The 16,843-nt window shown below is 39.8% G+C and overlaps 1 protein-coding gene across 10 annotated transcripts in view; it reads right to left on the reverse strand.

The window, feature by feature from the left end:
- The window catches only part of PAK3 (p21 (RAC1) activated kinase 3), a 277,882-nt gene that overhangs the window by 57,597 nt on the left and 203,442 nt on the right, over positions 1–16,843 (reverse strand). For 9 of the 10 annotated variants that reach the window (XM_060293075.1, XM_060293076.1, XM_060293078.1 and 6 more), the window contains 4 exons: positions 12,237–12,337; positions 7,820–7,864; positions 6,523–6,676; positions 4,544–4,581 (listed from right to left, as the gene is read on the reverse strand). In XM_060293075.1, the coding sequence (XP_060149058.1) occupies positions 4,544–4,581; positions 6,523–6,676; positions 7,820–7,864; positions 12,237–12,337 (338 nt within the window). The remainder of the gene's footprint in view (positions 1–4,543; positions 4,582–6,522; positions 6,677–7,819; positions 7,865–12,236; positions 12,338–16,843) is intronic. The other variant, XM_030835740.2, reaches the window with a different exon arrangement.

Here is a 16,843-nt window from a genome sequence, read left to right on the forward strand (position 1 = left end):
TTCTTTGAGCTTAATTGTTAAAGGTCGAAGAAAGAATAAGTAAGGACTTTGGAGACTTCAGATAATGCTAAGTGTGGCCTGAGAGCCCCTCTTGGTCGCTTGTTTACAATACAGATTTCAGGGCTCCATTCTACTCTGGGAATGGAGCCCTAGAATCTGCATTTTAACAGGCTATCCAGCCAATTCTAATGCATACTGAAATTTTTAAAAAGCACTAATGTAGATGAACAAAATAAGCCAGTACTGTAAAAAAAAAAAAGTGTCATCTGTCACACGCACACCCAGTTTCTCTAGGCACAAATCACGGCATATTCATATTATTGCTGTTACCTTCCACTCAAAATACTAGCTCAGGATTCTCAATGCATTACTTCACTCTCAATAGTACAATAAATATACACGAATTTCAAAGTAGCCTCAAATTGAAGAGTAGATCCCTGAACAGTATTTAGCGTTTAATAACACTAACACCAAAGAAGCTATCATGAGTGGGCAGTGAAGCAGATTCGTATGACTATGAGAGGCATTGCTGAATTCATTATTAATTACATTGCCATTAGTTTAACACATTTAGTGAATATAACATTGTTTCTATTTTGATTCCCACCCAGGCTACTAGAAGATGCGAAAACTTGTGAGTAGTTCAGGCTATGTCGAGAAGGGGTAGTCAATTCCATTAAATCACATCCTGTAGGATAGCTAGGTCTACTGGGAGTGTTTCTAATGCAACAAAAGCACAAGCAGTGTGAAGTGCAATCTCCCCCTAGAAACATAAGGAGAACACAAGATGCAATTCCCCAAGTTACTGAGCCCCAAAGAAGTGACCCAACCTGACCTTAAGGGTCTAAATTCAGTTCATTCAATCAATAGAAACCCAGCCTTCCTCAAGTAGCCTAATCAATTAGTTCCATCTGGAAGTCTTGCTAAACCTTCGAACTCAAACTGTCCAATAGGAAACTCAGCATCTTCTCCCAGAAATATGCATCTCCTGAAAGATAATACCCTCATATTTTTGGCCACCCACGTAGCATCCAAAGCCTGCAATCATCTCTGACCTCAACCTTTCCTCCAACATCTAATCAATAACCTAAACATCTTTGGAATTTAAATCTAATCTCCATTCCCACTGCCACTACCTCACGTAGGCCCTCATCACCTCTGGCCTTGGATGCTTGAGATATTTCCCCAGTCAGTCTCCCTGCATCCAGTCTTACCTTCTGTCCTTAATTCACTCTGGACATTTGCGATCAGATCACTCTTCTAAAGCATAACTTTATTCACCTAACTCTCCTGCCCCACAAAACTTCAAGGGCTTCCCACTGTACACTTACATAGGCCAGATTCCTTAGAATACCATTGAAGGGCTTCTATGATTTGGCTCCAACTTAACTTTCAAGGCTTAACTCCTATGATTCCTTTTCCTGCATCTCAGTCTTCATTCACACCCATACCCCCTTGTCCCCTTGCTCTTTTCACTACCCTGCCCTTTATCATGCCTTCCCTTTGCTTAGAATGCCCTTCCTTATCTTCACAGATCCAAATCGCATCTGACCTTCAAGATCTAGTTCAAATTCCGCCTTTTCTATGAAGCATTTTCTAATTCAACAAATACGTACCAAGTGCCTATTTTGTACTAGGCACTGAGCTTAATTAAGCCCTTGAAGACGAGGGCCTGCTTCCTCTTCCCTCCCCAGCTAAAAGTAAGCTCCTTCCTTTGAATCCTCAGAGCACATGGACATATTTTATGGTATGTAACATGATCCATATGGTACTGTGCTTCTTTATGTTCGTACTTCTCTTCCCTTACCAGACTGAGCTCCAAATTTCCTAGTGCTTATAAGGAGGCACTTGATAAATACATGTTAAATAAGTGAATACCCAGTTGTTTTATCTCCAAACAGTGAGTTCATGAGTTTCCTTTTTCTGATCTGATGGAATATTTTGAACATTATGTAGATTTAGTTTTAATTCTGTAGTAAGACCTTGCAAGGTCTTACTTACTCTGAAGCAAGCTAAAAACAAAAGCAAGCTTACTTACTCTGAAGCAAGCTAAAAACAGAAGGCCAATATCCTGGGAGCTATGAGCTGTTTATAAAAATGAAAACCAACATACAGACTATCCTAGCAGGTTGGTGTTTAAAATAACCGACTACCTGAAAAGATAACAACGATTTCTTTGTCAAGATACTTATCTAGTATCGCACAATAATGACAGTAATTAAATCAAGGGAGGTAAGGTATGTGTTGCTCATGGAAGGTTGGTATTTTTGGCTTTCCCAGTTTGCTATTATCTCCCTTCACGTGCTGTTTTCAGTGAGGCCCAGGAAGCTGTCATGGCAAAGAAGCAAAAGGAGGGCAATGACCAGTGAGAAAAGAAGGGCGACATTCGGCTCTGTTCTGAGAATTCTGAACAAGGCACCAGTACCATGGCCTCAGACAAGTCTCACTCATGGAGAGAATGAGTTTTCGTCTTTGTTGCCATCTACAAATGGTAGCAATAGTAGCTTACATTTAATAAACACATAGTATATGCTAGGTAATGTACTAAGTATATTATATGCATTAGCATATTCAATATTCACACAAGTTTTAGGAGGTAGGTACTGTTATTATTCCCAGTTAAAGGCTGAGGAAAGAGAGGGTCACAGAAGCTGAGCCACTTTCTGAAAGTGGCTCAGCTTGTAAGTGGAGGAATAAGACTAAACACCTACGCCCAGAGCCTTTACTCTTGTAAGTTTTCTTTTTAGTTGTGGTAAAATAGACATAACATAAAGTTTACCATCTTAACCATTTGGAAGTGTCTAGTCCAGGAGTGTTACGTATATTCATATTGCTGTGCACCCATCCCAGCTATCCATCTCCAGAATTCTTTTCATCTTGCAAAACTAAAACTTTGTACCCATTAAACAACAACACCCCGTTTCCACCTCACCCAGCAATCACTTTCTGTGTCTATGATATTGACTACTCTAGATACCTCATACAGGTAGAATCATACGGTATTTGTCTTTTTGTGACTGGATTATTTCACTTAGCATAATGTCTTAAAGGCTCAGCCATGTTGTAGCCTATGTAAGGATTTCCTTCCTTTTTAGGGCTGAATAATATTCCATTGTATGGATATACCACTTTTGTTTATTCGTTCACCTGTTGATGGACACTTGGGTTGCTTCCACCTTCTGGTTACTATGAGTAATGCTGCTATGAATATGGGTGTTCAAATATCTGTTCAAGACCCTGCTTTCAGTTCTTCTGGGTATATATCCAGAAGTGCAACTGCTGGATCATGTGGTAATTCTCTTCTAAATTTTTGAGGCCCTGCCGTATTATCTCAGAGCCTTTAGTTTTTACCAGCAATGATTTATTGCTGTCACACTGGCTGCCCAGGGTGACATCAAGCAGGCCAGCATTTGTCCTCTATAAAAGGAAGAATCAGCTTGACTATCCGTGACTCTGAATAAGCGGCGAGGAAACTTTCACTAATGCTAATTATTTCACTCCAAAGGAAGCAAATGGGGCAGGAGATAATTTCTATCAGGATATCAGAATGAAAATCATGTAAAGGGAAGCCTTGTCTAAGACTGTTTTCTGTGTAAGGGTATTCTTTCAGATACTATAGCACTTCCAAGGCCCTTGAGCTAGGTTGCTTATTTTCTAGTCTCTTCTCTGATAAAACTATCTATGTGACTTTGGGCAAAGTCTCACTTTGTTGGAACAGGTGACACCGAAAGATGTAGTGGTATGACCTTAGACAAGTTATTTCACCTCTCTGAACCTCATCTGTAAAATGGAGACAATGATAAGACTTGCCTAATTGGGTTGTAGGAATGGTTAAGTGAATACAAAGTATTATTAGCCTAGTGTCTGGCACATTTGTTCAGTCAAGAGAAGTTTCTATCATTATGATGATTATTTTCAAGATTCTATATGTAAAAGAAATAGAAACATTTGTCTATGTAAAGACTTATGCATGAATTTTCATAGTAGCTTTATTTATAAACGCCCCAAACTGTAAACAGTCTAGAAACCCTTCAGTGGGTAAATTGTTAAATAGCAGTATAGCCATACCCTGGAATACCACTTAGCAATAAAAAGGAACAAACTATTGACACAATACAACAACTTGGATGAATCCTAAGAGCATTATGCTGAGAGAAAAGCCAATCCCCAAAGGACATATACTGTATTATTTCATTTACATTTGAAATGTCCAGAAAGACAAATCTATAAAAGCAGATTAGTGATAGCCTAGGGCTAGGGTGCGGTGGCTGGGGGTTAACTCTAGGCAGACCTGGGAGATCTTACTGGGGTGATGAAAGTGTTCTAAAACTAGATTGTGGTGATGGTAGCACAGGTGTATAAATTTACTAAAACTCATCAAACTGTACACTTAAAAACGGGTGAATTTTATGTATCTAAATTTCACCTTTAAAATATTTTTAAAGGATTCTATGTGTATCTAAAAACAGGATCTGCACAATTGTATTCTGTTGGACCACTGGAAACACGGATCATACAAAACTGTTTTCAATTTTTCACTTACCGAAGGATGGGCTGCTATATATCCATGTGCACTTTTATCTGAAAAGTGAAGATAAAGATATTACCTTTGTTTCATAAAGACTGCCTCATTTAGAGACCATGCTTAAAAAAACTGCATGGGTTTGACCAGAAGGAAATTTTCTGATTCAGTATTAAATAGATACTACGACAAATGACTAGTTTTTCTTAAAATAGCTCACACCCTTACATCATCACCATATTCTCGCCACCCCATTTTATAGATCTTAATGAAGGCCTCCAGTGAATCTCATCTATACTGAGGAGTGTTGAGATAACCTACTCCTGACTGGTATGACTTTACACGTCTATATCCAGAATTTCTCCTCGACTTCCTCCTTCCCTCTCCTCCTCCCTCCCTCATTTCCCTTCCTCCCTTCCACCCTTCCTTCCTTTCCCCTTCCCCTCCTAGGCTATTAGTTAGCATCAACACGAGAGCATAAAGAAAACATATGGTGAGTTTCAGAATAGAGCAATAACTCAGATACTGTTGAGTTCTAACATAGTTTTTTCAGGATTTCATCTTTATAAACTGAGAGAATTTGACACATAAAAACAAAAGGGTTAAAAAGCAGTGGCAGGGCTTCCCTGGTGGCACAGTGGTTGAGAGTCCGCCTGCCGATGCAGGGGACGCGGGTTCGTGCCCCGGTCTGGGAAGATCCCACATGCCGCGGAGCGGCTGGGCCCGTGAGCCATGGCCGCTGAGCCTGCGCGTCCATAGCCTGTGCTCCGCAACGGGAGAGGCCACAACAGTGAGAGGCCCGCGTACCACAAAAAAAAAAAAAAAAAAAAAAAAAAAAGCAGTGGCAACGTGGAATAAAGAACAAATTCTGAAAATGTGCCCTGTACTAAAACCAATGCCAAGAGGTAGGGGCTCTTTATAGCTGGAGCACTAATGATACTATTCTCTTCTTTCTTTCTTTCTTTTTTTTTTTTTCCGGTACGCGGGCCTCTCACTGTTGTGGCCTCGCCCGTTGTGGAGCACAGGCTCCAGACGCGCAGGCTCAGTGGCCATGGCTCACGGGCCCAGCCGCTCCGCGCCATGTGGGATCTTCCCGGACCGGGGCACAAACCCGCGTCCCCTGCAACGGCAGGCGGACTCTCAACCACTGCACCACCAGGGAAGCCCTCTCTTCTTTCTTTAGATGTAAAATAATAAATTGTTTTAGAGACAAAACCCAGATCATCATTTTCACAATGCAAAATAATTGCTTGGTATGTTTTTTCAGTTGCTTACAGTGCAAATTTGGACATCAAACCTTCAAACAAAAGCTGGGTCTACAGGCTAGCAAATGAAGTCGAGATATGGCAGGAATGTAGCCATGTCAATCTCTTATAAATACCAAGACATGATTTCTTTTTTTAAGTCTGATTTTGCGGTCAGATCAAAATAACCCAGCAACCACAAAATTTGTGCTGTGTCACCATGGTGCATGCAATTCAGTGAATCTAAGGGATAAAATAAATTTCAAGAGACCAGGGTTTGATCCAGACACCTCTTACTTCCTAAACGCATGACAAGGCCTGATCCTAAGTGACTCAGTGTCTTCATGCCAGTGAAGAGACAAAACAACAATCGTGATTGCTGATTCAAACTGACAACTACAGCTTCACTGAACAATTTCCTTATTTGAGTTATAAAATCACCCAAGTACTGGAAATCTCCTAACATCAACCTCAACTTCCAACTCATCTTTTGGTTGATTTATGTTGAAGTCATTCAGAAAAGGAACTTGAACTGGCTTCGAATACCCTCCAGGCATTCCGTTCTAATCCTGAGGTTCTGAGATTGGAATTACTTCTTCCCTTTTTTTTTTGGCTGCGCCGCACAGCTTTTGGGATCTTGGTTCCCGACCAGGGATCAAACCCGGGCCCCCTGCCATGGAAGCGCAGAGTCCTAACCACTGGACCGCCAGGGAAGTCCCACTTCTTCACTTTTTGATATCCTAGATTTACTCTTACCTCCGGACGTAAAGCTCATGTACTTCTGGTTGTTGACTGTTTCTTTGGAATCATAGAATTTGAGAACGTCTAGAACGGCTTGGGGGTTCTTCTTCTGTTCCAGCTTTGTTATGTTGGAAGTTTGGAGTAATCGTGCCCATTGCTCAGGAATTCCCTGTGGACAACCAAAGGGAAAGAATGGAAGCTCAGAACATTCGACAGCTGCATTTTCATGTTCCAGTAAAGTTCTTCACCAAGAAGCCCATGCTACCTGTAGGATTACACTTGGGAAACTGAAGTTACACTCTAGATTTAAAGTTAGTAACTTAATAATGCAATCATTCTCTTCTCTAATTAAAACACATAGGTAAAACTAAGATCCAACTTAAAAAGGGTGGGTGGGAGTATGACTGTGATAGAAAAAAAAAAGCGCATGAAAATCACCTCCATATTAACTCTGCTCATCCATGAAATGATGTTTACGGCTTAGCTTATTTTTTCTGGCGACTCAGGGCAGACATAGCAAGACTTCTCTAAATTTGTGCACAGCATAGTATAGTGCAGATCAATAGATTTTATATGACTGGAATAACAGAAGCTGTTTCTGGGCATGTTGCAATCAGAATATCTTTTAGAATAAAAGTAAAGCCTCACCCTTGGTCAGTTCATACTCTGTGGTTATCAAATGTAATTTTTTGGGGGGTCTAGAGCTTTAATATAAAGGGGGATTGAGAGGAGAACAAAAATAGAATCATGGACGAGCAATAACCACAGGGGTGCTAAATAGTAACATTTTCCCTGCAGCTTTCTCCTCTCCTCCCCCCATCCCCTCCTCCCCACTTCGTTCATTGGCCGCATAGAACCTGGGGACAGTGGCAACCATGCCAAAGCCTTCTGAAAATTTGCAATAATCTGAAGCATTTAGAGCAGAGAGGAGGCAGTGTTTGGCAATCTAACCAAGGAGAATTGCAAAAATTACACAGAGAGGTTAGCTTTGTATTGAGCGTTCAGCACTCTTTCCTACACGTTCGGCCTACAGATGTCCCCATTTCATAATTAACCAACCTCCAAGAGAACTTGGAGCGAGAAACAGACACACTCTTCCTGAAGTGCATCTAGACACAATTTACGTGGCTTTGTCCTATGAAGTCTCGGCAAAACAATGTGTGACGTGGGCCTCCAGAGTTTGGGAATGACAACAAAAAAGTGAGATAAGCCAAGCAACAACTCTACTGCACACACATGAACCTGCTGCTGCAGTGCTATGACATCTCAAAGAAGCACTTTGATGCAAGCTTCTTTTGGGCCTGTGACGCACCTCTGGGAGCTTCCCTGGGCACATCTGTGAGCCATAGAGATCTGGCTGTAATGGACGTAAATAAAGAAAGAAAAGAAAGTTAAAACAGAATGTGGGACAACTTAGAAGGTGGGAGGAGATGAAACCAATGGGTCTGAATGGGGAGGGGTTAATCCCTTCTAAAGTGGGGCGGTTATGAAAATAGGGAGGTATTAACTAAATCAGGGGCAGGACAGGCTACAGGACAACAGATTTAAGAAAACAGAGAAAACAACGATGTTCCAAAGTTTGGATGCATAGTTCCACTTTTGGCCAGATGCTTCCTCCATAAATATGCAATAATAAGGATTACCATTAAATGACTGGAGAAATTACTAAAAGGCAGAAACATGAATTTGGAGGGAAGAAGGATGGCATCATGAAAAGCTTCAACGACAATTTGTAAGTTGTTTTTACGACTGGGTGATCACAGGTAGCCAATGGCCATGTGATGAACTTACAAATTTCAGTTCCCAATTCTGGTGAACCATTTTCAGTTTCACATTGGAAGTGTCTGTATGGCTAAAATTCAAAGAAGAGGTATATGGTGATGCTGAATTCAACCTGTTCTCATTAAGGTGATTCTTCTGTATTTTGGAGCTAAAGTCGTGGCTGGCTTAGAGAAAACTAGATTAAGGATTTCCCACACAGCCAGACTCTATGTTTGAATTTCTTAGACATTTAGGCCAGGGAAAGGGAAACCATTTCGTTTCAAACCATATTCTGAATAATCTCCATTTTAATGCCGCAGTTCTAAAGTCCCACTTCCCACAAAATAAGATCAGATATAAGGTAACAGCTTTGTCTAAATAAAGATGATATTTCCAATGCTACAGAAACATGCTTTTACCCAACTGATTTGATTTGGGTTACAGGTCTTTGATTCCTGGCATTTGGGGTTACTCCAAGCACAGTGAAAGGACACTTTTACATGCATTCATCACGCAATTTGATGCTAAAGCCTTAAGCCAAAAATTTGAACTCAGGAGCCCATGCATGATCCCAGTTCTGATTCTAAGTGCAATTAATAGCGTTTGGTTAATACTGTAATGGCCAAAGGAGTTATTAAGTGTTACAAAAACAGGTAGGCATTGCACATAACCACCAGAGCAGACATCACTGGCATGATCGTTACCATAATCATTAGAATATTTGCAGTTATTATACATACTCATGGCACTTCTAAACTTTTGTGATAATAGTCTTGTGATCACTAGACAGCAGGAAAAACTGCTGTCAGTTGCAAAAGATCCTCCAGACAACTATACTTACCACGTGACTACACTGCTGACATAATTGTTTTCTTTTTTTAAGTTGAGATAAACCAGTTCATCAATGAAACCTGACACTTCAATTTGAATGTATGCCATGAAGGCATGTAATCAGAAAGCCATAACTCATTACTCCAAATTGAGGTACAAACCCCAAAAGTCAGATAGCTAATGGAGACCTAGAAGTGTGAGCATCAGAAGCCTGACCATGTATGTAATAACAGCTAGATGTACGTCAAGCTGGGGATTGTCCAGTGTAGCCCAGGAGAATGGCAGCATGATACAACAGGCCAAGCATTTATCTTATCATAAGAAATGATAATGTATATCACTCATACCATTTTTCCCTCTGATTGACTTGAAGCGACCGTCACAGGTCTAGAGGTCTGGAAGGGGGAGTTCTGAAGTATTTGGGACAAAAATGGTAATATAAAGGGTAAGGACTTAGAGTAGTTTCATACCCCAAATCTCACCTCCCAACCTAATTTTAACCTCAGGGTCCAAGTGTGTGACCAAGTGTACAAGGTTGCATGGGCCAATTAGCCAAAGGGTAAACACCAAGCAATACATCAAACCAGTGTCCAAATGTTCCAAATAACAGGCCCTTGTGAGACAACTGGGCTCGACAGTTCAACAAATTGCTCAAAATTCAACCTCAACAACTGTAATGATCAAATTTAGTAATATGTCCCTCCCCCTCCACGTGAACACACGCATACACACACACACACACACACACACACACACACACAACCAATTAGTGGTACTGGGGCGATTAAGATCCCATTCTAAATCCTATCAATAAAATGACTTTTAAAAGCTTATTATCATTTGGTATTTTTAAAGTTAGTAAATATAAATCATAGGTTAAGATAGTTAAAAAAAGGCAGAATTTGGTATCTTTAAAAAACAACGTGGGGACAAATAGTTATGAAAGATTATCACAGCGACAATAAAGTACATCAGATTTCCAAATTTAGCCTGCGTCTCATCTATATATTCAGTGGATTTCTAACAATTGCATCCAAACACTTTATTTTATATTAGGTTTTTAGGAGGAGGGGAAAGGTTCTTGTTTGGTTTGGTTCAGTTGCATCAAAATGTTTTTCACAATTGGAAAGATTGCCCATCACACATCCCACCCCACCCCTCTCTGGTTGATTCTTGGGGTTCTAACTGACAGCAAAGTGAAAATGGATGGTCTCCAGTCAGCAAGATGATGGTGATTCACTTTCCTTCATTTCCATTCAGAACCCATAAAGAACAAAGGAAAAGCTAAAGATAGAGAAATTCTATCAGAAGATGTCAAGCAAGTAGGAAAGAGTGGAAAAAATTTAAAAATTGGAAAGAAACCAGAGTATCACATGAGAATAGTGGAGGGGAAAATTTTCACATCAGAAAACAAAAAGGAAGAATAAAAGAACAGAGAAATATGGAATGACAACAATAAAACAAGAAAAGATTAAACAGAAGAAAAGCACATGGAAAACAAAAAGGTCAAAACAGGAAAGACAGTTCTTAAAATAAAAAAGGGAAGATTTTTAAGATAAAACTTATAATGATTCAGTGCTTTTACTGTTTCAAACATCAGAAAAAATAGTCATCTCTTTGTTTATGATTTTTTAAAAATCTAAACTTGTTCAGATTATAAAAATATATATAAATATTTTTTGTTTTGGGTGGTCATGATGGTGGTGGTAGTGGTGACAGTGAGGTTATATTTTCTAAGTGTAGCTAACAGAATATTCTCAAATACAGCAAAGAACAGAGGCTGGGCTCAAACTCAAGGCCATTTGAATAATATCTCTGACTCCAATGATGAAATTGGCTAAACCAGTATCTCAACTTTATCAATGTCAGCACTTCTTAACGTTCTCTTCTGCTTGCTACTGAGAACATACAATCAGCTCACATCACTTTACAAGGCTAAGATGTTTAGTCAGTTTCCATTTCATTCTCACACTGCTTACTTCCGGAATTGAAAAAAGAAGGTAATTTGTCAGTTCAGAAACATGGTTTGATTCTCCAAATCAAATTAATTTGTTCCTTCTTTTTAAAAATTTAATCTTATGACACAGTCTACTCACTAACCATCATGTTATGAAATAGGAAATTTAATTATTTAATACCTAAATTTCTCTCTGGTTTAAGAATCCAAGAATTAACGGTAATGGTTCTATCAAAGAATTTTTTTCCAGAATGCATTCAAAATTACTCATTATCTCAGAATGCACATTTTGATTGAGGTCCTTACTAGTATAAAAAAGTAGTTAATCTTCCTGAGGACATGTTTCTAGCCACATCTTTTCCTTCATCCATCTAAAAGAAAGATGCCAGATCTTTAAAAAAAAAAAGGTATAAAATATCATAGATCTGAGATCGTGTGCTATTTGAGCACTAAAAATATCCAAAGAAAGACTGGATCTATAGCTATAGTCTTTCTGGAGAATTCTTACTGGTATTTATTGTGCATTATGTATATATATTATATTTGTATAGATGTATATATATATATATACATCTATACAAATATAAAGTAAGCATATAACCACTAAAGCATATGATACAACCATCAATATTTCTTCCTGAAACATGGGGTCTGTTGTTTTGAATGTCTACAAAATATACCTGTAAATAAGCCTTAAAATAAGCTATGTTCTTGAAATCAAAGAGAAGAAAAGGTCAATTTTACAGAGATTTTTGGTTAGTGTGGTTAACTTATCTGGGTAATCCAGGTTCCATTGTAAAGCCTGAATTATTCAGATAGACTATCTTCACTGGCCAAGTTGAGTCAATGGTTCTCTGATTCACTTCAAGTGCTAAAGCACAGGCTCAAGCTGAGTCTATCTGGACTACATCTCCTGTGCCATGGTAAATTAGCATTTTCAATCACGTTGAAGGCTAACCGTGATCAGACGTTTCTGTTAAGATGGACAAAATAATTTTGCCAATACTCTTGCCACTCTCTAGTTCCATCTGTGATTGTCTAGGCAAAGTCCATCTTCCTTGAAATCACCAAAGACATCAAGTCTGACATTTTGGGACGTGGCAATTCTTCCTTCAAACCTATTTTCACAAAGGAATCTTTTCATGCCTTACAAAAAAAAAAAAATAAGGAGCTTACTTACAGTGAATTCCCCGGTGACTGCATCAAACCCCACATGAATCGTATGTTCAAAGTCTGAAGGAAGAGAGATCTCTGGGCGTTCTTTCTCTTTCTTCTTATTGGCTAAAGGCAAAATGTTAACATGTATTTATTTGGGATACAGTTTTGGCATCCATAAGTTGTACAATTAGGTTCATCAAAATAATTACAAAGTTGAAAGACAATTGAGTCCAACACAATTATAACAATATTTAACTCCAGAATTTATAATTTTATTTAAATAAATGGCTGAGAGTTTGACAAAATGCTATGTCCAAATAATTTACAAATTTCCAAATCCAATTCAAACAAAACTTGCAGTCAAACTGATTTATGTCCTTTACCAGTCTAATGATGTAATCGGCAGGTATCTAGGTATATTGTGTTTAACTGGTCTTGTTGGATCAAATTCCACACACTATAGAAGAAATTCATTAGACTCAAGTCAAGCTAAGCCTTACTATTAGAAAGAAAGAATAGAAAAGTGCTTAAGCTATCTATATAGTGTTGTGAATTGTTTCTATTTTAAACCATAGCTAAATATCAAGTAACTAGAACTTTAATTTACACGTTTACATTATGAAGAGTAGCTTAATAGGTTCTTGGTCTTCTTTCAATGAGAATACTACTGCAAAGCAATAACTTTGCTAGTGAAAAACAAAACACAAATTGTTGCTTTTTACTGAATTAATTTTATTGAGTTCTTAGAAACCTCAAACCAATTCCTTGGTTTCGTCATTTTAGTTCGTAGCTATTTTTCCATGTCCCTATAAATTTTGTCATAGTAGCCATTCGAAATCATTGTTCTCAAGTAACAGATTATTCATAGTGACACAGTTATGAAGAAATACATCAAGAGTTAATAAATCAAAAGCTTTTAAAGGTATAATCACTGAAGAAATTAAGTTGGGAACTGTAATGAAATTAGTCTATCTCAAAAGAGATCACAGGAGGAAGTTATTATGGAAGCATTGTAAAATGGCATTTCCTAGCTTCCATAATAGACAGAGCAGCAACTTTGAGCATGTATCTCTGATATGGCTGCATTTCATAGTCAAAAAAATAATACTCACCCTAATACTACGTAAGTCAGCATGAACCAGTTTTGCCCCATTGAAACCAATCAACTTTAGAGTTGCCAGGGTGGCAAATTTAGAACATTCTGGTTCAAAGAGATGTTTCCTTGGCCTCAATTTCAGACAACATTTAACTAACCGTAATGGATCACTGGTTTGGGGGGTTACGCAGGACAAATTTTAAATTCAAAACATTTCATGTTCAAATGTCATTCGTATGGCTTCTTTTCACTTTCTACTCTCTCTCACTGTTCCATATCCGCCAGCCAGAGGACAGAGATATGGGACAGAAATATGGAAATTCAAGTAGTAAGAGGATTAAGATACAGGATTAAGAAAGAAAGGTTGGGGTTGGGGGGGGCAAGGGTCACTCAAAGTCTTTGCCTGGCCATGGAACACAGTTAGGACTCATTTTGAAAGGTATATATGTGCCACCTAACTTCAGTTCAGCATGGATTCCACATTTACAGTGAGCCTACTTTATTGCCTATCATTTTAACTGAACATTAGAGTTTTGGGTAGGTACTTCTACTTCCCCTGCATGTTTCTGGACTGTAGCTACCTTTTATACTTGTTCACCTACCACTTTTACTTATCCAGAAAGGCAAACAGAACAATCAGCTTTCTGTTCTTGCCACTTCACTGAAGACGTCCCAGCCACTTCTGTAATCGTTTTCTTATTTTCCTCTTTCCTGATCTCCCATCCATGTTGGACATGGCTAACCGCCTCTCTTTATACTTCCTTGACAATGTGGTCTGATTCTCCTCCTCCCTCAGTGACCATTCTTCATTTGATGGGCATCCTTTCTTCTGCCTTTCCTGGTGCAGTCTTTGGCATTCATTTCTCTTGGATGGCATTCACTCCCAGATACTAACTCATGTTGGGTAATTCCCTAATCTGCGGTTGGCAGGGGGTAGACACAGATTTTGTGGGACCAAAGACTTTATGTAATTTGAGAGGAACGCTCCCTTTAGGTAAAAACAATACAAAATTGCTAGGGCTTCTTCTAGAGCCTTGGAAGAGTCCCAGGCAAGTGAGAAACTCTGAATAAGCAGCTTTATTCACTTCATAGTAAATGTACTCTGGTGGTTGGTGGCCTTTTTGGTGTCAAAGATCACTCTGAAAAATCTGAAGAAAGCTGTGGTACTTCTGTCTATAAAATTGCACTATACACACATATACACAATTTTGCATATAACTTCAGAGGTTCAAAATTCCCCTGGGCTCTAGGTTAAGAACCCCTAGCTTAGTCTCCATCTCTAATCATTGTATCAACTTGCATCCATGACCTCTCTTGCCAGCAAACAGGCTCTCCCTACTTCTCCATTAGCAATGGCTGCACAATTGAAGCCTGTTGACTTAGATGTAAACACTCCACTTCAGCTAAGCTACGTGAATCAGCCTAATGGGGTCTCCCTAAGGCCATCTGGTTGCCAGTCCCTTACCAGCCTAATTATGCCATTCTCTTCACGCAGGACAAAGCGTAACAGAGGCAGGAAGCTCAAACTCGCTCCTCCTTCAGTGTCCATGTTCTCTGTGAAATGATAAGCACTTACCACCCAGATCAGAGAAGGATTAAGGCCTTGGACCCCTCCTCTTTGGGAGGCTCTAAGCAATGAAAAGATTACGACCTCCTCTCTCAAATAAAAGCAATACTACAGCATAAAAAGGGAAGGAAGCCCCAACAGTTCTGATGTTCCTATGATGATTAACTTAAGTCTTTTAAAAAACGACTCTAGATCCCAAATCAAAATGTTTTCACATTTTGGGTGCCCCGACGTGCTGGGCCTTAGGCACATGCTTGCTCTGGCTTTTGGTTATTTCAGCCCTGGCCCAACTGCCCAAATCATAAATTTGGGAGCTTCTTTGACTCCTACTTTAATTCTACCTTAATCAGTCATCGCGTTCTATTTCCCAAACTCACTTTGGATGCATCTTCTTCCTTTCATCTCCACAAACCATCATCTTAGTCCAAGGCACTGGCATTTTTCACCTGGTCTTACTACCTCCAATTTTGCCCCCTGCAATTCATTACTCTGTGGCCGGAGTAATCTTTTGAAATATATATATCTGCCCGCATTCCTCCCTGTAAGATCCTTCAATGGCTCCCCATTACCCAGAAGTTCAGAGTTCATGCTCCTTAGCGTGCTAGCCAAGGGCCTGCTTAATCCGCCCCCGGCGTACCTCTCTACTGTCTATTCTCGCTATGGCCCCCGCTGTTGCATACCCATTTCATGCTCCCTCAACTGCCAAGCTTTTCTCTTACTGCCAAGCTTTTACGCATGCTACACGGAGGCCTGGGGAGTCTTACTTCTCAACGCCCCACATCTGCACCCATTAGTCCTTTTTTTTTTTTTTTTTTTTTTTTTTGGGTACGTGGGCCTCTCACTGTTGTGGCCACTCCCGTTGCGGAGCACAGGCTCCGGACGCGCAGGCTCAGCGGCCGTGGCTCACGGGCCCAGCCGCTCCGCGGCACGTGGGATCTTCCCGGACCGGGGCACGAACCCGTGTCCCCTGCATCGGCAGGCGGACTCTCAACCACTGTGCCACCAGGGAAGCCCCAGTCCTTTTTCTTGAAGACTCACTTTTGTGTTTCCTCTCCTTTGGCAAGTCTTTTCCTGTCTTCCCTCTGCAGACAAAGTTGAATGCCCTTCTCTTCATGCTCCCAGAGAGCTACCCAGTGTGTACTCTGAGTTTGGCCCTTATTAACACTGAATTGTCATTTCTTCTTTACATACCTATCTCTCTAGCTAAAATCTGAGATATTTGACAGCAGAGACTGTATCTTATTCGTTCTCACATTCCCTAGCACCTGGCTTATGTCTGCACATGTAATCACTATCATCTACGGAATATTCACCATGTGCAAAGTGCTTCTAGGGTTATCTCGTTTAATCTCCACCACAATCTTATAAGGCAGGCATTATTATTGTATTATTATTGTTTTACAGATGAGGAAAGTAAGACTCAATGAAGTTAAACCACATATCCAAGATTACACAGCTGGCAGGTGTCGGAGCCAGGATTTGAACCTAGGTCTCAATTGTGTCTACAGAACCTAAGCTCTTAATAGCGACACTATTTATTACTCAGTAACATTAAAAGAAAACCGCAATAGGGTTGAGCCGTTAGTCTTCAGTAAATGGTTATTGACTGAATGGAGACTAGCTGAGAACTTTTTTCTTTTTTTTTTTAAGGAATACTAAAATGTCTGTATCTCCCCCAGAAAATTCTGTGAGCAGTGGTTGTTTATATTAAGACTCATCCTAACCTGAATCTTGGGCTCATAAGACGCGGCCTGATCACCTCTGGGTTGATATTTGCAGAGAGCAGAAGAACAAACGAGTACCACTTTCTAAGTGTATCAACCATATTCTATTGGAACCTAGAACGAAGGCCACAAATCGCTGACTAGACCACAGATTACAAATGGTGTTTGGCACTGGGACCCTCTACCTGCTCATGGTTCTGGCTGTAACTCCAGGGGCCAGCCAATCTCTCCAGAATCTCTCA

The sequence above is a fragment of the Globicephala melas genome, chromosome X, assembly GCF_963455315.2.
Source record: "Globicephala melas chromosome X, mGloMel1.2, whole genome shotgun sequence".
Lineage (NCBI taxonomy): Eukaryota > Metazoa > Chordata > Mammalia > Artiodactyla > Delphinidae > Globicephala > Globicephala melas.